Raw genomic sequence first — 22,508 nt, forward strand, 5'->3', positions numbered from 1 at the left:
GAACTTGGGAGATGATGTGCAGGCATAATACTAATACTTTCCTAGTAACACACGAGTTGAGGACATGCCAATGTTTTATTTTTAGTAAACTTTTTTATCGAAGTGTAACATGCATTTTTTAAATGCACAAATCCTCAGTATACAAGCTGGACAAATTTTCACAAAGTTAATACATCTGTGTGACCAGTGCCCACCCAATCAAGAAACAGAACGTCACCTCCCTCACAAAGCCTCCAAGTAGCCCTTCCTTCCTCTTTCACCCCCACCAAGAGGAACCACTATCCTTTTTAACACCGTAGATTATTTTTGTCCGATGACGGTCTTTATATCAATGGAATCGTTCAGTGTGCACCCTTTGTCTGTGAGGCGTATCGATGTTGTTGTGGGTCATTCGTTGTCATTGCTCTAAGTATTCCATTGAACACATATGCCACCATCTCACTGTTGATGGACGTTTGGGTTGTTTCCAGTTTTTATGAATAATGCTACTGCCGTATAAAAACAGTCTTGTGACGCCACCTTTTTTGAAAGCGGACTACGAACAAAACCCTTTTCCATTTGCATCGTTTTCTTTCTTTCTCTGCAGAACACTGTTGGAGAATGGCAAACTGTTTTCTGCACTGCCGCTACTGTCAACGTATTTGGTGCCATTTTCTTCACGCTGTTCGCCAAAGGTGAAGTACAAAACTGGGCTGTTAGGGATCACCGTGGACACAGAAACTGAAGGAACCAATAAATAATCCTGTCTCAGTGTATTTTTGTTTATCATGTAACCTAACAGTGCCTTTGATATTTTAATGTGTAAGCAATCTACATACAAGAAAAAAATTGTACTGTATTAAATGTTTAAGGCTTGTAATCATGAAATGTCACCAGTTGCCAGATTCGTGAAATCAGCTGTTTTTAATGATTAATAACACATTTGCTGGAACTTACAATTCAGGGTCACATACCTGGCTGCAAGTCAGGCAATCTGAAATAGGGGAGTTCTATTTATTTTTAAGACCACACTGAAAGGAATGAGCAGAAATGGACCCCCTCTATACCTTTGCTTAAGCTGGATAATAATTCTCAGGTCTTGGTAAACACCTTTTTTTTTGTACCCTTTCCTCAAAAAATGATTTGTCAGTCATCAACATTCCCTGACGCTTAGATCTCAAACTTCAGCATCTCCACGGAGCCGCCAGCCACTGTATCATTCTGCCTGGCAGCTGCACTGAGGGAAGCGCGCCCGGGCAGCTGTCAGGCATTTCCTCTCTGGCTTGACCAGGGTCAGCGCCAAGGCTTTGGATGGTGTCGTTCCCCCGGGGCTGTTAACGAGTGGATGAAGCCCTGAGCCAGCAGGGACATTGCGGTCCTCAGCCATGGCTTTCGTGCCCCTCTCCCTTCCCTTCCCAGCACGCTGGAATACTGACCGGCATGTAACCTGCAAAAGAAAGTATGATGCCCAGTTTAGCCACAAGTAACATCATCCCACCTTCACGTGGATCGGACTATAAATTTTCAAGCCCCGCGTTCTATGAGCTCCACCAGGATAATTAAATGTTTAAAAAGCACCCTCACATGTTTTCTCTCTCTCTTAACGCGTGTCTGCTCGCAGCTCAAGGCTAGGGTGACTCTTACTTCCGCAGCACCTGCAGCCAGTGGGGTGACCATCTTTACTGCTGGTTTCTGAAAGCTCATTTTGTCGATTTTTCCTGGGCCATCTTCCAGCGGTTTTTGAGCGTGCTTTGAGGGCATTTATGTGGTTTAGAACTTGATTTATGTTTTGTTGTGTATGTTTAACACTACCTGTAACATCTTAACTAAAGCTATTTAATGTAATATGATGTGTATACATTTCTGTAAATTTATTTTTAAATCTGTAAATAACTTTAAGTTGCTATGGTGATTTTTCTTTTATAAATTATCAAAATAAACCTTTTTGGATTGATTTTTTTTTGGATCTGACAGTTCTGTGATACCTTCTAGTAGCCACAGTGGCTATTTTACATCTTTTCTGCCATCTTCCTCAACCACTGATCTACCTCTACCCACATCTCTGCCACCATTCAGCCAGGATACATAGGTCGTCTAAGTGATGCAGCATCAGAAACCTCTACTGCCGTCAGCCTGCCCTTCCTGACTCTGAAAAGGGTCCACTCTTCCTGCTAAAGCATATGCCGGCATCACTGATTATATCCTCTCACCTCCTCCAGACCTTGCTTCAGTAATTCCTCTTCCTCAGTCTCTACCTCTCTTCTTGTTCTTTCCCTTCTGTCTCAAAGACACACAAGCCTTCTAGCCTTTAAAAAAAAACAAAAATACCTAACTCTCCTGGGGGCGTGAAAACACACACACATCCCCTGGTGGTCCAGTGATTAGGACTCGGCACTTTCACTTCCAAGGCCCGGGTTCAGTCCCTGGTTGGGGAACTAAGATCCCACAAGCCTCATGGCGTGGCACACACGCACAAAATATATATATGTAATATTTCTACAGTGATACTCAAGAAACTGGAAACAGTGGTTCCTACTAGAGAGAAAAAATAGGCAACCAGGGCTAGGACGGGGAATTCATTTTCACCTTACCGAATGTGACAGTATAACCTATTCAAGTAAAAACATCATTTAAAAAAACAAGACACCCGCTGCTCAAGCTACTGTGTGATCACCCCCCAGGCTTTGCACTGCACGACAGACATGCCCAGCGAGCTGTCTTCACTGCACCTGAGAAGTTTAAATCCAGCCTCACGCCCTCACCCCTCACCCCCAATAAAACCAACTGTTCCTGCCACTCTCCTTACCCCTGTCACTGAGGCTCGGGGCTTGGAGTCGTTTTTTATCCTTCCTCTTCCCTTATCTCCCACCTCACCCTCGACCCTGTGTATAATTAACCATCTGTCTTTTCCATTCCAGTTCGTCAAAGTCTCTGGATTTTTTTTTTTTTTAAATCCCTCTGGCCATCTCCTAAATAAGATCTCTGCGGCTCTTGTTTCCACCTGGAATAGAAAAGTTAAGTGACCTTTAGTCTGGACCTCTAATGTCCAGCTGGGTCTTTGGTCCAAGTACAATGCATCCCCTCTCCCGGATGAGGATGCTCCCCCAAGGTGAACCCGCTCCCCCGCACCTCCCTTCGCCCACCCAGGAATCAATCCCTTTGCCCAGCAGCCTGCCCTCCTCACTCCTAGGCTCGGTCCGCTCCATCCTCATCTCCCACGCCTGTTTCAGCTACATCCGGGGACTTCCCGCACTCTCCATTTTTTTCCCTCCCCTTCCTTAGCTTTACGAACTTCCTTCCTTGAGCCTGGAAGGTTGCACTTCATCCCCACCTCCTTCAGGACCCTCGATTTCTTCTACCCTCTGTGATCTAGATGTGGTCTCTTCCTTTGATCCACTACAACACCAGATTATTTATTAATTTTGAGTTTTTTGCTTTGTTTTAAACTTGAGGACTCAGGCTCAGTTATGAAGAAAGGATCATTCATTCATTCAACAAACATGAATATCTACTCTTTGCTCGGCTGTAAGGATACACAGATATGTGGCTGACACAGTCCTCTTCCTCCTGGAAGTCTCCCTGGAACTGTCGGCCTCCTTGATCCCCCAGCTCCTCCCCCAGCATTCTATGTACAATACACAGGAACGCATGTCTGTGTCTGTCTCCCTGTTATTCACCACAAGCACCTTTTTTTAAAGAATCAATTTTATTTATTGATTTATTTTTGGCTGCATTGGGTCTTCGTTGCTGCACACGGGCTTTCTCTAGTTGCGGCGAGCGGGGGCTACTCTTCGTTGTGGTGCGCGGGCTTCTCGTTGCGGTGGCTTCTCTTGTTGCGGAGCAGGGCCTCTAGGCGCGTGGGCTTCAGTAGTTGTGGCTCGCGGGCTCAGTAGTTATGGCGCACGGGCTTAGTTGCTCCGCGGCATGTGGGATCTTCCCGGACCAGGGCTCGAACCCGTGTCCCCTGCATTGGCAGGCGGATTCTTAACCGCTGCACCACTAGGGAAGCCCCACACCACAAGCATCTTGAGGGTGGTCCATTTGATTAATCTCAGCATGATCTTCCTCATAACAATATGTGTTATCTTAACATTTTAGTTGCTTAACAAACATTTAGTAAATAACCCTTTGTTAAATGAATTGAATTTTTTAAATCTCATATATTGTTTTTTTCAATAAGTTGTTTTCTTCTCAAAAAAGTAGTTTAAATGTGCAACACCTTTTAATGCATTAATGATGTGCTAACCTCAAAGTAAGTTATAAGTGGCGGTCATTGGTAAATGGTTTTGAAAGTAGTTGAGAATAGCTCAGTTCAATATAGGCAAAGTACTTCTCCTCTCAGTTATGCAACAAATATCTACCGCACAGTCATCAGGGGCCAGGCTTGGTTCTTGTACCTGGGATACAGCGTAAAAAAAAACAAACCCATTTTCCCATGGAGCTCACACTCTGATTTATTGAACACTTTCCTTCACAGGGTCCAGCCTTTGAAACCTGCCTTGTAGAATGTCATTATCCACCTAACAATCAAATCCAGGGGGAATGAGCATGCCAACTGACCCTGGGAACCAGAGTTATGAAAGAAACAGAGGCAAACGCTGGAGTCCGCAGTTTGGATTAACTATTTTAACGTCCTTCTTACTTCAGCCTTTGTTTTATTTTCAAGGAATCAGACATAGAGATGTTTGAATTTAGACCCAATTGCAAAGTAAACAACTTCCCTGAGGGTAGTTTATCACTGTTCAAAATAAAATTCACCCAGTAGAAAAATATTGATAGAGTATTTAAATTTGAAGGCAGGAAGAGCACTACAGGAAATGGCCTGGTTCCTCTTCCTCTCAGGAAAAGCATGTTACTGCCTCAGATGACTAGATATGGGGTGAATGTCTAATTTCAGTTTAAAGAATAAATTATCTTTCTCACAGAAATGCAAATTGAGGTGGCTCACAAAGCCTTTTCAGATGCCTCTGCCTCTTAGAGTGACCATAAGCAGAAAAGCCAGTTATAAAAGTTTGTGCTTCAGGGAGATCAGCTCCGTGCTTTGTGACCACCTAGAGGGGTGGGATGGGGAGGGTGGGAGGGAGGGAGATGCAAGAGGGAAGAGATATGGGAACATATGTATATGTATAACTGATTCACTTTGTTATAAAGCAGAAACTAACACACCGTTGTAAAGCAATTATACTTCAATAAAGATGTTTAAAAAAAAAAAAAAAGTTTGTGCTTTAAGAGGGCCATATAGAAACTACTTCCGGGGAGTTCCCTGGTGGCGCAGTGGTTAAGAATCCGCCTGCCGATGCAGGGGACACAGGTTCGAGCCCTGGTTTGGGAGGATCCCACATGCCGCGGAGCAACTAGGCCCGTGAGCCACAATTACTGAGCCTGTGCTCTAGAGCCCGCGAGCCACAACTACTGAGCCCACGTGCCACAACTACTGAAGCCCACGTGCCTAGAGCCCGTGCTCCGCAGCAAGAGAAGCCACCGCAATGAGAAGCCCACACACCGCAATGAAGAGTAGTCCCCGCTCTCTGCAACTAGAGAAAGCCCGCGCGCAGCAACAAAGACCCAATGCAGCCAAAACAATAAATAAAATAAAAAATAAATAAACTTTTTTAAAAAAAATTTTTTTAAGAAAGAAAACAAGAAGAAACTACTTTCTAGGGGCTCTGCTATGGATAGCTTTGAGTACAGGAAATACTGAACCCAAATGAAACATAACCAATTTTCTGCCACCCTTTTCCGTGTGCCTTGATGAGGAAGAACACCAGTAATTTTCCGAGCGCCTGCTTGCTTTCACTTTATCTTGATGTTGGGAAGGAGGAAACGTTGACGTCCCGGCACTGCCAGTCCTGTGCTTCCAAGTGAGAAGCCCTGATTGTACAACTGAGCTGGAAAAGCATTTAAGCAACCTGTTTCCCTCACACAGCCTTCCTGCTGTGATAGGCTGCACCTGGGACAGAGCCATCCCCCTTCCAGCCTAACCGTATTAAGTTTGTTTCCTGGCGTGCTCCCCTCAGCAGAAACCACTGAAATATGCTAGCCCTTCCGACAGACACCGCCTCTCGGGGATCAAGTGTGCATACTGGCCTCATCTTGCATTACAGCCACAAATAGCCCCTCGTTTTGAGCATTTCACAACTTCACACTCACTCCACAGCCTGAAACTTGAGCTTCCCACAGAAGTTTGGTTGGGATTGAAAGTGATCGGGCTAGGATACATAGTCTGGTCCTTTTAATGCTCAAGAACTGTTTTACATGAAGTATTGGGATGCTGTCAGAGGAAATTCCAATGTGTATATTGTATAAATGATGATAATGCACCTTTTTTTTTCGCACCAAGAAGCTACTTCAGGTGTCTGCTGTGCTTTGCGTTGTTCTGTCATCAGTGGCAGGAAGTTTATCCTGGGGCATTCACAGGGGTCTCTTGTGGATCATCATCAGCTACAGAGAAGCATATGATAGGTGACAGCATGTGTATACCACTGTCACATAGATTACCTCACTAAATACTCATAAATACCCGTGAATGTGCAGGCAACAAGACGTAGTTAAAGCTGGGATGAGAGATACATGCTCTGTTAAAGGAGAGGTCTTTGGCCCTTACAGGGACCCTGCCAGCAATCTTGGTTCCCAGTGCCAACTTCAACCAAATAAGCCCACTGACTCAAACTATTACATTGGTTGGGAATTTGTTGTATCACTATCTTAGCTCCATGTATGATACTAGGGAATATTTATTCTATGTTTATTCTATAGTACTGTGAATCTTTTTAATGTTTTCTATAAACCTAAGCATGCCAGTACGATTCAGTTGCTTCTATGGAAAAAACTTTAACTCATTATTTCTATTACTGTACCGGTTTGAAATTTTCAACAATTTAGGACACTATGGGGTGGGGCAAAAGACCAACCCTCCCACTCTGTGCTGTTCCTGAAAAATAAACTTCCTCTAGGAGAGCTGTAGACATTCCATTCTTGGTGCATGAACTTTGTTATTTCAAATCATGGGATGGGAAGCAAGGATTTGGGGGGCAAGGATCTCAGTTCCCACTGGGAAGTGAAAGTTCAGAATGCAGGAGAAAAACAAGTCCAGAAGCCTCCGCCTGTGTTTTCCGTACCTTCCCTCCCACATCTTCCTCACTGCTGGCCTCTGACAGGGTCCCCTCACGGATGGCAGGCTCTAACCATCACCCGTCTTTGCTGATAGCAGGAACGATAGTACAGAGTCACTATCGGTGTGCCTGGATCTTCTGTCCTTTTCAGGAGGCCTCCTCAGACACCAGTACCTCTTTCTGCCCTTTCTTTTTAACTTACAAGTAAAATGGAGCCAAATAGGCTGATTTCCTTCACCAGGTTTAGACTGGCAGAGGTGCAGGCAGGCATGGGGTGCACAGTGTTGTTAAGTCTTCTGAGTCCCCATCCTTCCACTATGAGTCTGAGAAGGCTGGAAAGAAGAGGAAGAGGGTGGAAGGGATGGAATGGAACCAGGACTATCTGAAGCTGTCAACTGAACAAAAGCTAAAGCAGATGAGGAAATAGCAATGACATGTTCAGAATTGGATGTAGTGGTACCTAGAATTATTATGTACTAAATAACAACATTTATAGGAATTCCCTGGCCATCCATTGGTTAGGACTCGGCGTCTTCACTGTGGTGGCCAGGGTTCGATCCCTGGTCAGGGAACTAAGATCCTGCAAGCCATGTGGCACAGCCAAAAAAATAAAATTAAAATTAAAAACAATATTTATAAATTTCTCAGAGTAGAGAGTTAGTGCCAGGTATTGTATAAGGGCTCTACATTTAATGTTTATTTAATTCTCTCCACATCCCTACCCCACGTTTTACAGATGAGGAAACTGAGAAAGTCACACAACTAAGCGGCAGAGACAAGATTCAAACCAGGTCTCTCTGATGTTAGAGCAGAATCTCTTTAGTCCTAACTATACTGTCTCCATTAAAAATCATGTTTGGTTCGCACCCATTTATGATAAAAAACCCTCCAGAAAGTGGGCATAGAAGGAACATATCTCAACATAATAAAAGCCATATATGACAAACCCACAAAAACATCATACTCAATGGTGAAAAGCTGAAAGCATTTTCTCTAAGATCAGGAACAAGACAAGGATTTCCACTCTCACCACAATTTTTCAACATAGTTTTGGAAGTCCTAGCCATGGCAATCAGAGAAGAAAAAGAAATAAAAGGAATCCAAATTGGAAAAGAAGAAGTAAAACTGTCACTGTTTGCAGATGACATGATTCTATATGTAGAAAATCCTAAAGACTCCAGCAGAAAACTACTAAAGCTCATCAATGAATTCGGTAAAGTTGCAGGATACAAAATTAATGCACAGAAATCTCTTGCATTCCTATACACTAACAAGGAAAGACTAGAAAGAGAAATTAAGGAAACAATCCCATTTACTATCATATCAAAAAGAATAAAATACCTAGGAATAAACCTGTCTAAGGAGGCAAAAGACATGTACTCAGAAAATTATAAGATGCTGATGAAAGAAATTGAAGATGACAAAAAAAAGATGGAAAGATATACCATGCTCTTGGATTGGAAGAATCAATATTGCCAAAATGCTTGTACTACTCAAGGCAATCTACAGATTCGATGCAATCCCTATCAAATTACCAATGGCATTTTTCAAGAACCATAACAAAAAAATCTTAAAATCTGTATAGAGACAAAAAAGACCTCAAAGAGCCAAAGCAATCTTGAGAAACAAAAACAGAGCTGGAGGAATCAGGCTCCCTGACTTCAGACTATACTGCAAAGCTATAGTCATTAAAACAGTATGGTACTGGCACAAAGACAGACTTATAGATCAATGGAATAGGATAGAAAGCCCAGAAATAAACCCACACACCTCAGTTAATCTATGACAAAGGAAGCAAGAATATACAATAGAGAAAAGACAGTCTCTTCAATAAGTGGTGCTGGGAAAACTGAACAGCTACACATAAAAGAATGAAATTAGGGCTTCCCTGGTGGCGCAGTGGTTGAGAATCTGCCTGCTAATGCAGGGGACACGGGTTCGAGCCCTGGTCTGGGAAAATCCCACATGCCGCGGAGCAACTAGGCCCGTGAGCCACAACTACTGAGCCTGCACGTCTGGAGCCTGTGCTCCGCAACAAGAGAGGCCATGATAGTGAGAGGCCCGCGCACCGTGATGAAGAGTGGCCCCCGCTTGCTGCAACTAGAGAAAGCCCTAGCACAGAAACGAAGACCCAACATAGCAATCAATCAATCAATCAATAAATCAATCTTTAAAAAAAAAAAAAAGAATGAAATTAGAACATTCTCTAACACCATACACAAAAATAAACTCAAAATGGATTAAAGACCTAAATGTAAGACTGGAGACTATAAAACTCTTAGAGGAAAACATAGGCAGAACACTCTCTGACATAAATTACAGCAATGTCTTTTTGGATCCACCTCCTAGAGTAATGAAAATAAAAACAAAAATAAACAAATGGGACCTAATTAAACTTAAAAGCTTTTGCACAGCAAAGGAAACCATAAACAAAATGAAAAGACAACCCTCATAATAGGAGAAAATATTTGCAAATGAAGCAATTGACAAGGGATTAATCTCCAAAATATACAAACAGCTCATGCAGCTCAATATCAAAAAAACAAACAACCCAATCAAAAAATGGGAAGAAGATCTAAATAGACATTTCTCCAAAGAAGACATACAGATGGCCAAGAGGTACATGAAAAGCTGCTCAGCATCTCTAATTATTAGAGAAATGCAAATCAAAACTACAATGAGGTATCACCTCACACAGGTCAGAATGGCCATCATTGAAAAGTCTACAAACAATAAATGCTGGAGAGGGTGTGGAGAAAAAGGGAACCCATCTACACTGTTGGTGGGAATGTAAGTTGGTACAGCCACTATGGAGAATAGAATGGAGGTTCCTTAAAAAAACTAAAAATAGAGCTACCATATGATCCAGCAATCCCACTCCTGGGCATATATGTGGGGAAAACCAGAATTCAAAAAGATATATACACCTCAATGTTCATTGCAGCACTATTTACAGTAGCCAAGACACGGAAGCAACTTAAATGTCCATCAACAGAGGACTGGTTAAAGAAGATGTGGTACTATATATACACTGTAACTTTACTCAGCCATTAAAAAGAAGGAACTAATGCAATTTGCAGCAACATGCAGGAATCTAGAGAGTAGCATACTAAGTGAAGTAGGTCAGACAGAGAAAGACAAATCTCATATGTTATTGCTTATATTTGGAATCTAAAAAAAATGATACAAATGAACTTATTTACAAAATAGAAAGGGACTCAGACTTCGAAAACAAACTTATGGTTACCAAAGGGGAAAGGTGGAGGGGGAGGGATAAATTAGGAGTTTGTGATTAACACATACACACTACTATATATAAAATAGATAATCAACAAGGACCTCCTGGGGACTTCCCTGGTGATGCAGTGGTTAAGAATCCGCCTGCCAATGCAGGGGGCACGGGTTCGAGCCCTGGTCCAGGAAGATCCCACATGCCGCAAAGCAACTAAGCCCATGAGCCACAACTACTGAGCCCGCATGCCACAACTACTGAAGCCTGCGCACCTAGAGCCCATGCTCCGCAACAAGAGAAGCCACCGCAGTGAGAAGCCCATGCACCGCAACGAAGAGTAGCCCCTGCTCGCTGCAACTAGAGAAAGCCCACGTGCAGCAACAAATACCCAATGCAGCCAAAAATTAATTAATTAATTAATTAATTTTTAAAAACCAAGGACCTACTGTATAGCACAGGAAACTCTACTCGATATTCTGTAATAACCTATATGGGAAAAGAATCTGAAAAAGAATGGATATATGTATATGTATAACTGAATCACTTTGCTGTACACCTGAAACTAACACAACTTTGTAAATCAACTATACTCCAATATAAAATAAAAATTAAATTAAATTAAAAACGAAAAAAAAGCAAACCATGTTTGGTTCCTCTCTGGGCTTGCACCTAGTTTGAGGCGATGTGGCTAAATGCACCAGGAAGGTCAGGACCATCGTCAATACAGGAAGATGTCAACATAGTGCCTCCCACAGGAAGATCATGAAGAAAATCAGCCCACACGCCAAGGACACCTGCTTCTTCTGTGGCAAAACCCAGATGAAGAGACGAGCTGCAGTTCATGCATCAAAACGGTGGCCGGCGGTGCCTGGGCCACACCACCACTACCCTCACAGTGAAGTCGTCATCAGAGACTGAAGGAATTGAAAGACCAGTAGAAGCACCACCATTGGAAACATTGCTAGCCTATAATAATTGGGTTAATTTATGTAACAACTACAACAGCAACAAATCATGTTTGAACACTGTTGATGGGAATACAAATCACTGCAACATTTTTGGAGGGTAATTTGTCAGTAAGTCAAAATTAAATATAGCCATTGAACCAGCAATTCTGCCTATGGTAATCTAGTCTAAAAATACTTGAACAGGCACCAGGCATTTTTTAAGAGTACTGTCAATTTTCTATCAGTAAGGAAATGGTTAAAGAAGTTATGGTGCATTCATAGAGGAGAATTACTATGCAGCCATTAAAAAGTAAGAAGATCTGAAATAGACATATAGGAGAATGTCCATACAATTTGTTGGAGGATGAAAAAGAGTTACCTAACAATATACATTGTTTTATCGTATTTTTAACAAACAAATTATTGATGTACTGATACATACATAGAAAAAGGTCTGTTAATAGTAGTAATGTAAAATTAGAAAGTGAATAGAAAAAAACATTGGAAAATATCTTTAGCACCTCGGAGTAGGGGGGAAATTAAATGGATTTCACTACATTAAATTAAACACTTTAAATACTTCTGTTCAGCAAAACATACCAAACAAAGTTAACAGATGTCAGACTAGAGGAGACTGCAACATCTTGTCAGTAGAAGAGGTTAGTATCTAGATTTTTCAAAGAGCTCCTGCAGGTCAACAAGAAAAAGTGAGAAAACCCAACAGAAAAAATGAGCAATGAATAGACAGTTCACTTAACAGAACACCAGGTGTCAAACAAGCATATGAAGAGGTGATTAAATTCCCTAGTAATTATAGAAACAAAAAGAAACGTAAACTAAAACTCAAACGAGATATTACTTTCGACTCATCAAATTAATAGAAATTAGAAAGTTTGATGCTACCAAGTGTTGGCAAAGGATGTGGGGAGATGAAAATTATTGTCCACAGTGGGGAGAAGGGAATATAAACTGGCGTATCCATTCCAGAAAGCAAATGATTGTATTTAAATTAACTAAGAGTATGTCCTTTGCCCCGGTATACTGCCCCACGCCTGGGTATTTGTCGCAGAGTGATTCTTGCTCAAGTCCTTAAGGGAGCATATACACCACACTGTTCACTGTGACAGAGCTGGAGGCGAGCCAGGTGTCCCTCGTTAGGGAAATAGATAAGCTAAATATGGTGAATTTTACTATGGAATAATATCACCCGAGAACATGCAGAGGCCTCAGAACGTGCTGTGTAAAAAGACTTAATAGCACAATAACCACTTCCGAAAATTAAAAACCCATCCAAAAACATGATATTTTCCAGGGATACTTGCATAATTTAGAACATGTAACGAACACATTAGAGTGAGTGGCGACAAAGGGGAGAATGAAAGCAGAGTTGGGGGGAAGAGGAAAATTAAAAATAAAACAAGACAGTGGGCTTGCACTGAAACTGAAGGTTCTATGAACAGAAGAGTATGAGATAAAAATAATTTTTAAGCAGGTACTCGGAAGGTGTTGAAGTGAGGCAGGGGGAGAAATACTTCACTTTCTTCTGTTCGCTCGTCTGCATTATTTAATTTTTTTTTAGAATGAATGTGCATTACTTTGATAATTGAAAACAGAAATATTACAGAAGAGTAGTTATTAGGAATATTAGGGAAATGTTCATAATATATTACTAGGTATAGTGAGATTATATCTGCTTTTGTTTTACTAACAGCTTTTTTGAGATGTAATTCACGTACCATAAAATCCATCTTTTTTAAAGTGTACAATCCAGTAGTTTTTAGTACATTCACAGAGTTGTACAACTATCACATATTTAATTCCAGAACATTTCATCACCCCGAAAAGAAACCCCATTTCCCCCAGCCCCTGCCAGCCGCTAATCTAGTTTCTGTCTCTATAGATATGCCTATTCTGTACGTTTCATAAAAATGTAATCACATAACATGCTGTCTGTGTGTCTGGCTTCTTTTTAGCATAATGTTTTGAAAGTTCGCCCACGTTGCCGCATGTATCGGCCTTTCATTCTTTTTAGTCCCAAATAACATTCCATTAAATGGATCGACCACTCTTTGTTTATCCACTCATCAGTTGATGGACATATCTGAATTGTTTCCACTTTTTGGCAGTTAGGAATAATGCTGCTGTGAACATTCACGCACAGGTGTCTTTTGTGTGGGCATATGTTTTCAATTCTCTTGAATACGGCGATTCCATTTTTGTTTGAATAAAATATGCATTAAAAAAAAAACTGAACACACACACCAAAATGTTAATTTCTGGACAGTGGAATAATAGGTAATTCTTTTTTTTTTTTTTCCTCCTTTGAGCTTTTTTCTTTAATTTCAGTTTTCGAAAATAAAAATTGATTTTTTTCATCAGGAAAAAACACATCGTTTAAAAAAAAAAAACCCAAAACCTCAGGGTCAGCCCCGGAACTGGTCCCCTATCTTTCCAAAACCAAACCCAGAGTCTCTGGCCCCCGGAGCTCTTGGCTGGAAAGTGCCGCCCCCCACCGTCATCACCTTCAAAACATTATACCTCACCCTGGGCGTAAAGTGGCTTCTGCGGCTGACAAAGTGGCCCCTGTCGATATCCCTGTCAGCCCACAGGCCGTGCCAAACGACCCATATTTACTTGCCCAAGAAAAAAACCCCACACGATACCGTGGAGGATGCCCTTCTGTCCTGCTATCTTCTTCGTTCCTGTATCCCAGTATAACGTCCACCGTTCCCGCCGTAACCATTTCATCAAGAACCGATGATCGAGGGGCGTGTGCGCGCACGCGCCCCCTCCCCGCACACACACCCCTCCCCCCGCAGCAGCTCGGCCTACACCGCAGCTTCACTGCCCTAAAAACCACTCGCGGCGCGCAGATCGGTGTTGCCCTGGACGCCAAAGAAATCCTCCGGATTGGAGCCACTTGGTGGCGAAAGACGAACTGTGGGCACTTCCCATCAGGGTGGGGCGGAGCAGATATTTCTAGCTCTCAGGAAGCTGGAGTTTAACTCATGTAGTTTAGCTGACTCGTGCATCGGAACTCTCCAAGACTAGATTTCTTTCGTCGGAGGAAAGAAGATGCCTCTTAGGGCAACCACCTCTGCGCGCTCGCGGAGGGAAAACACAAAGAGAAGCGTTTAGAACGAGTCAGCCCGGGCCGCGCGAACAATGGAGAGTCACAGCGGGGCCTCCCAGCTGGGCCTCCCAGCCGGCCTGCGGCGGCGTCTACACCCGCTCCGGGCACCAGGGACGCTTCCAAAAATTAAAAGTGACTGTTACTTAACCTTCTTTTCTTGCTTTTTTTGCCTAAGATGCAGAACTAGCTTTTACGATTACAATATAATGATGCTATTTTGTAAAACTCACAGGAGTCGTGGGAATCTCAGTCCCAGAGGCCAGGGTCACTGCGGCGCAGGAAAAAAAAAAACGCCCCGGAGACCCCAAGTCGACTCCCACGCCGACCCCGGGGGTGGGCAGGACCCTGTGCATGTTCTCCTCACTCACAGAAAACTATGCTGAAAAAAGGCGCAAGGGCCCAGATCACAGCCTCGGCTTCCAGGCCAGGGGGTGAAGGCTTGCCTCTCGCGGGGGGACCAACTCGCCCTTCGGCGGGAACAGACACTGGGGGAAGAAGCTGGCCCCGGGCCTGGTGGTTAGGAGCTCTTTTCTGGAAAAAGCAATCGTCTACTACAAACGTGTTGAGCTTGGGGTTTCTTGTCCGGGACTCGGTGTCTCTCGAGGAATCTGGCAGCTGCAGCCAAGATTCCAAAATCAATAGAATGTGTTTCATACCCTGATGGATGTCGTCGGCCCGTTTGCTGGTGCGCAGGATGAAAAGCGGTGCTGGCGAGGGCGGGCACTCTTGAGTGTCCCGGGCGAGGAGGCGGGGAGCCCCAGCAGGGCCCCCGAGCTGGTCGGGCGCGCCCCCAGCCTCACCCCACACCCAGCCGCCCGTGCAGCCCAAGGGGCTCGTGCCCGCTGCGCCCTGGCTCGGCGAGCCCCGGAGCAGAGCGAGGTCGCGGAGGACGCGCCGCGCTGGGGGAGAAGCATCGCCTCCCCGTCCCACTCAGGCTGGCTGGCCCCCTGCGCTCTGCCCAGGACAGCTTCCTGCCAGCCCAAAAGCCCAGGATGCCATCCCCACCCATGCATTGCCCCCGCCCCCCAGGTCTCCCTCCCAGCCTCCAAGAACACACGAATCCCCATACTCTGATACCCCCAATCCCTGATACACTAGCACATGAAGAGTCCCTCTCCTTTTCCTGTAGATGACCTAACCATATGGTTTATTATCCAAACCAAGACTTCCAAGAGGTGCAACTAGAGATGATCATACTAAATGAAGTAAGTCAGAGAAGGACAAATACCATATGATATCACTTATATGTGGAATCTAAAATAGGACACAAGTGAACCTGTTTTTGAAACAGAATCGGGGACATAGAGAATAGACTGGTGGTTGCCAAGGGATGGGGGTGTGGGAGAGGGATGGATTGGGAGTTTGGGATTAGCAGATGCAAACTGGTATATATAGAATGGATAAACAAGTTCCTTCCATATAGCACAGGAAACTATATTCAATATCCTGTGATAAACCATAATGGAAAAGAATATGAAAAAGAATGTGTATAGATGTATAACTGAGTCACTTGGCTGTACAGCGGTAATTAATACAACATTGTAAACCAACTATACTTCAATAAAAAATAAATTAAATTAAATTAAATTTTTTAAAAAAGATAGCCAATGATCAAATGTCATTCAATATTCCTACACAGAAACTTTCCACTTGTGTCAATATCTCATTTACTCAACACTCTGTCAGACAAAAGTCAGAGAAAACTAAAATGTTAAATTTTATGCATCAGTTCAAACCTGAACTTTAGCAGTTACCATAAAGCTTGAAAAAAAAGGTCATCTCAGAATCTCATGAGATTAGGAAATGGTTAACAGCAAAATAAAAAATTATAAAAATAAAAAGGGAAATATCCATATTCTACCTGACATGAATCATACATTTTTTAATTTTTATAGAATGAAGGTAAATCCCCAATTGTTTTATATATATATATATATGTATATATATACGGTAAAAATAGGTAAATTCAAAATGTGCTTTTTAACAAACATTCTAAGGATACCCAGATTGCTTGATAGATTACAGTAATATAAATACATACAATATTGGGTTGACCAATTTGAATAATAGCAGATTTCTACTTATTTCTTATGCTCTCTTTAAACTGTCTGAAGAAAGAGACTTTCTCTTTAAATAATAAATAAAAATCAAGACAGAAACAAACAAACAAAAAAAGACTTCTAAAAGGGAAAGGGATATGTTAATGAGTCACACGGACAAAGACCGAAAACCCATCTGGGGCAAACCAGGATACTAGGGTCACCTTGGGGGTTTTGAGCAATTTATCTGAATTCAGAAAACACTCCTTACCCCTCACACTCCCAGGGAAAAGGAAGGAGGGAGGGAGGGAAGCAGGTGGAGATGCAGTTTAAAAAGAAAAGAAAGCCCAATTCAGCACTGCATTTTGAAAAATATCCTATTTCGTTAAGAACTCTTAGACCTAGGTCGTGTATTTTGCACCTCTTTTGTTAAATACTTGGAGATTTATTTGTGAACTCTGCAACCATTTCTGTGGATATCAGCAGAGCAAGGTTAGCAAGTGTGGAAGCAGATGTGGAACTAGCCTGAGTGTGCTGACATGACAAGGGTATTTCTTCCTGGGGATTCTCTTTGTGCATTATCTTTATCTACACATGATTATTACTTACCTATATACAGGGACTTCCCTGGTGGCGCAGTGGTTAAGAATCCGCCTGCCAATGCAGGGGACACGGGTTCGAGCCCTGGTCCGGGAAGACCCCACATGCCGCGGAGCAGCTAAGCCCGTGCGCCACAACTACTGAGCCTGCGCTCGAGAGCCCACGAGCCACAACTACTGAAGCCCAAGCGCCTAGAGCCCGTGCTCAGCAACGAAGAGTAGCCCCCCCGCTCTCCGCAACTAGAGAAAGCCCGGGTGCAGCAACGAAAGACCCAATGCAGCCGGAAAAAAACAAAAAAATTACCTACCTATAGACAGATTTTGAAAAACATAGAGATTTTTTTTAGCAATAACAAAATAGAGGGTTTTTTTTAGCATCCTAGTTTCCCAGCTCTGTGTAGTCAGCAGTAGCCAACCAATTGTCTTTTCAACAAATTCACAGCACGTACTATGTGCACGTGCTGTGTGCTCGAAGAACTTGAACTCGTTTAACTCATTTAATCCTCACAGTAACACTCTGAAGTAAGTATATTGCTATCATTCACATTTTACAAATAGGGAAACTGAGGCAAAGAGAGATTTAAGTAAATTGTCAAAGATCTCACCTCTAATAAATTGCACAGGTAGGACCCAGGCAGTCTATGTTAGAGTTCACACCATCCAGACACTAATCCGTGCGGACCTGACCTGTGAATGCTTCATAAGGGCGGTAGCCATGTGAACTGGCTTAATTAAGCGCATTTGCTAAAGTTGTGTTAGCAAAACTGTGTTCAACTGCTGCCCAGACCTCTTTAACAGATGTTCCCATCAGCCATCCTAAAATAAATCTGCTACTAAGATTCACCCTGGCGGTGTAAGGCCTGCAGCAGTGTGACCCAGTCTTTTCTCTTTAACCCCCAGCTTCAGCTAGACGAAAATTCCAGTTCATACTTTCCTGCCTCAGCGTCGTCTCTGTGCTTTTCCCTCCACCTAGAAGGCCCCCAAGGCAATTCTCCCCAGCTGACTTCTTTTTTTGCAGCCCCATCTGCGTCAAGGCCCAGATCAAACTGGCATTCCATTGTCACACTGGACAGAAACTCTCCAAAGTCTGAAACCCTACAACCTCTATTATCTGCACCACTCACGTGCCTGCGTAGCGTACCTCCCCCGCTGACTCAGCAATTTCTCTCCCCACAGCCCTTAGCGCAGCACATTTTCACAGAAGTAGTTCTCTGAATGTACAGTCCACGTTGTTTGCCCTTCATTCATCCTCTCTGCTAAATATTGGCAAATATATATATATAATTATATAGATTTATATATACATATGTATCATTGCAAAAGGAAAAGACTTCCTCCTTCTAAAAGAACCACGATTTTACTCAGGTATCTTTCCATCTCCAGTTCTGGAAGTAGACCCTTGTTTCTTCTAAGCCAGTACTACCCAATAGAAATAGAAAGTGAGTCGCATGTGTAATTTAAAATTTTCTAGTAGCCACATTCAGAAAGTAAAAATAAAAAGGAGAAATTAATTTTAACAATAAATATTATTTAACCCAATAAACCCAAAACATGTTAACATTTCAACATGTAATCAATATAAAAAAAACATTAAATCAATATTTTACTTGTGTGTGAGAGATAGTGAAAGAGACAGAGAGAGGAGAGACGGAGAGAAGTTTGGGGAATCTGATGAGTATTTTATGCTTAGAGCCTCCCTTAATTCAGACTGGACACATTTCAAGTGCCCAATGGTCACATGTGGTTAGTAGCTTCCATATTGGATAAGGCAGGTCCGAGCCCATCAACAGGGCATTCCCATGACAACCCGTATTAGGTCCAGGATGGAGACCCAAGTTGGGCTGATCAGACTGAAGCAGAGGCTTTATAACAGTCCACGTTTGGGAGAGGTTTCTGCCTGCTAGTAGTGACCGGGGAAGCCTCTAGCTCCGATCGCCTGGCAGTCTCAGTGAGAATCAACTTGGAACCATGAAGGGGAAGTGGCAGGCCTGGTGTTGGATGTCACCAACGTTGAGCATAAAGGGAGTGGGGAGACAGAAAGAACCCTGGCTCCTAAAATGACGTCACTGAGCCACTCATCCCACAAGGCCTGGAGCTCACCCTACTTCTGGTTATAAAAAATAATAAATTTCCCTTTTATTTAAACCAGACTGAGTCAGAGTTTTCTGTAACATCCCAACATCAGAGCCAACCCTTAGATCCAGGTCCGCAGACTTCTCCGGGACCAAGCTTCTCCATCAGGATGCTTTTCAAGAATGATTTTTAGCTAATTTTTCTGGATCCCGCTTAGATTCTTTCAATGGCCCGATGGTGGCAACTGCCAGTGGCTTGAAGGTAAAGATCTCCAAAGATGCTGGTGCTTGTGAAGGCCTCAGCCAGCAGGTGGGTCAGTGCATGTACAGCGTCATCAGGGGCACAGAGTCCCTTCTCAGGGCAGCCGCTGGCACACTGCGTTCTCAAGCTGGCCAGCGCTTGCCCCATCTGCCAGGGCAGGCATTTGTCACAGAACTTCATCACCTCTCTTGGAACCCATAGACCCTGGGGCTGGCCCAAAGCTGAGCAAGCAAGAGCCTTTTGCCAGGAGGCAGCTCAGGAAGCCACACTTTCCACTGGGATATGACAGCTTTTTCTGGCAGGGTGCTGAAGACAGGATCAGGTGCCCTCGGCCAACTGCTGGTGCGAGGAATTTGGAAGAAAGATCAGAAAGATGGACAGAGCCCTGACAGCTACAGGGCCATAAACTGAAGAGGAGCAACAATTAGAAAAATGGGCAGAAAAAATGCCAGCACAGGAGGGAGATAAATTTACTCGTAAGCACATAGTTGACAAGCAGCAGTAGTGTGTGAACTAAACTGCTGCGAGGCAAACAGACTTTAGGGTTCACTGCAGTGCACAGGTCTTACAGCCCCAAACTAGGGAAGACAGAGCCACAGATTTGCCAAGCCTCCCACCCACTTGTCTTGGAGAACACATTTTGGGCACCAGTTGGTAAAAAACTGGCAATGTAGTAGAGTGAGAAGAATGTGGCTTCAGGACTAGAGAACTGCCACTCAGTGTGGTGACCGGTGGGCAAGGCCTCCATGAGGTTCAATTTTCTAGTTTCCAAAATGAGCATTATTATCTCAATCTCACAGCTCTAAGAAGCTTAAGTTCTAAAATGCACATGAGGGCTTCCCTGGTGGCGCAGTGGTTAAGAATCCACCTGCCAATGCAGGGGACAGGAGTTCGAGCCCTGGTACGGGAAGATCCCACACGCCACGGAGCAACTAAGCCCGTGCGCCACAACTACGGAGCCTGCACTCTAGAGCCCGCGAGCCACAACTACTGAAGCCCGCACGCCTAGAGCCCGTGCTCCACAACAAGAGAAGCCACCCCAGTGAGAAGCCCACACACTGCAATGAAGACTAGCCCCCGCTCACCACAACTAGAGAAAGCCCATGCACAGCAACGAAGACCCAACACAGCCAAAAATAAATAAATAAATTTATAAAATGCACATGAGAGGAATTCTCTGGTGGTTCAGCGGTAAAGAATCTGCCTTCCAGTGCAGGGGACTCAGGTTCAATCCCTGGTCGGGGAACTAAGATCCCACATGCCGAGGGGCAACTAAGCCCGACTGCCACAACTAGTGAGCTTGCTCGCCTCAACGAGAGAGACCGCGTGCCGCCAACTACAGAGCCCACGCGCTCTGGAGCCCACGCGCCACAACTGGAGAAGAGAAAACCCACACGCCACAACTAGACAGAAGCCCACGCACCACAACGAAGACCCGACGCAGCCAAAAAAATAAAGAAAATAAATATTTCTTTAAAAAACTTTTTTAAAATTAAATGCACGTGAAACCCCTTGTAAGCTATAAGTGCTATAAATGTCACTGATGTGATTTCTTTTTAAGGAAAAAAAATACCTCTAACGGATTTTTCATGCCCAGAAGCCACTACCTACTTATTAATGCTGCTTCTGAAGAATAAATGACAAATATAAGTGTTTTTAATAAAATCATATGTTCTTACAGCATTTATTCCTATCAACTTACTCTCCCTGTGCCTCTGGTTCCTGGTTTACAAAATGAGACCTCAAATACTTGTCCTGCTGGGGACTGGAGTGGTGGCCAGATGAGATTACAGATCCGAAAGATTTACTGAGATTTAGAGCTTATACATCAGCTGTCACCCCCAAAACGTTTATAGCATCTAATTGCAAAAGAGCTTGCCAGAGTGCAGAATCCAACTCGAGTTTTATGAAACATTTCAGACATTGAAAAGTATAGAAAATAAATGACACCCTTATTACCATCTGTTAAATCTGGATGATAGTCATACGGGTGTCATATTATTGCCTGAAATGTTTTAAATGTTTGAAACATTTCATAAAACAACTTTTTAAATTATAATTTTTCAAAAGACCTAAGTCAAGGGAATTCCCTGGTGGTCCAGTGATTAGAACTCCGTGCTTCCCCTGCCAGGGACCCGGGTTCAATCCCTGGTCGGGGAGCTAAGATCTCACAAGCCTTGTGGTATGGCCAAAAAATAAATAAAATAAAATAAATTTTTAAAAAGATCTAAGTCAAGTATCAGCAACTTCTCTTGGATGTATTTTTTGCCTCCTAACCTTCCATACACTCCACCTCCAATGTTGAGTTAGATGTTGTTTCTCTGGGACTCTCTGAGGCGACTTCTGTTTACATCACTTATCACATGTCATTGTAACTTCTTATTACCTCAGGTTTTGAGCCCTTTGAGAGCAGGACCAGGCCTTCATCTCTATTTCATCATCAAGACTCATGCCTGGTACATTGTGGGGCTTAGTAAATGTCTCATAAATGTTAACTAAGTAAATTAATATCAGTGGAAGACTCTGGTGTCTCTCTAAGTCTTCACCAACAACCAGAACCTTCTTTCTCCTCCAAGACTATTTCTCCTCTCCCTTTCTCTTTTGTACCAGACATAAGTTTCTCTGAATGTTGTAACTACGTGTCTTAAGAAAAATCTCATAGCCACGTATCAGAGAAGCACTATGCTTTGGTTAAAATTGATTTAGATATTGCTAGAGACTGAATGTTTGTGTACCCCCAAAATGTTGAAACCTAACCCCCAGGGTGATGGCATTTGGAGGTGAGCCTTTGGGAAGTGACTAGGTCATGAGGGAAGAGCCCATAAATGGTATTAATGACTTTAGAAAAGAGACCCCGCAGAGCTCCTTTGCCCCTTCTGCTGTATGAGGACTCGGGGGCATGACAGCTGTCTCTGAACCGGGAAAAGGGCTTTCAACAGACACAAAATCAGCCAGTCTTGTACTTGGACTTCCCAGCCTCCAGAACTGCGAGAAATAATTGTTGTTTATAAGCCATCCAGTCTACAGTATTCTATTATAGCAACTCAAATGGACTAAGATATATGTACCAAAAATGGAAAAGGAAAGGCAAACAATTAAACAGCACTCTTTCTCTAGTTGTTGAAGACTGTAA

General features: G+C 43.2%; 1 protein-coding gene across 2 annotated transcripts in view; it reads left to right on the forward strand.

Moving 5' to 3' along the window:
- Positions 1 to 1,934, forward strand: part of SLC17A5 (solute carrier family 17 member 5) — a 50,354-nt gene extending 48,420 nt beyond the window's left edge. For both annotated transcript variants that reach the window (XM_059941793.1, XM_059941794.1), the window contains one exon: positions 587 to 1,934. In XM_059941793.1, coding sequence (XP_059797776.1) covers positions 587 to 724 — 138 coding nt within the window. In that variant the 3' untranslated portion in view covers positions 725 to 1,934. The remainder of the gene's footprint in view (positions 1 to 586) is intronic.
- Positions 1,935 to 22,508: the final 20,574 nt, after the last annotated feature.

Source organism: Balaenoptera ricei, chromosome 12, assembly GCF_028023285.1.
Source record: "Balaenoptera ricei isolate mBalRic1 chromosome 12, mBalRic1.hap2, whole genome shotgun sequence".
NCBI lineage: Eukaryota > Metazoa > Chordata > Mammalia > Artiodactyla > Balaenopteridae > Balaenoptera > Balaenoptera ricei.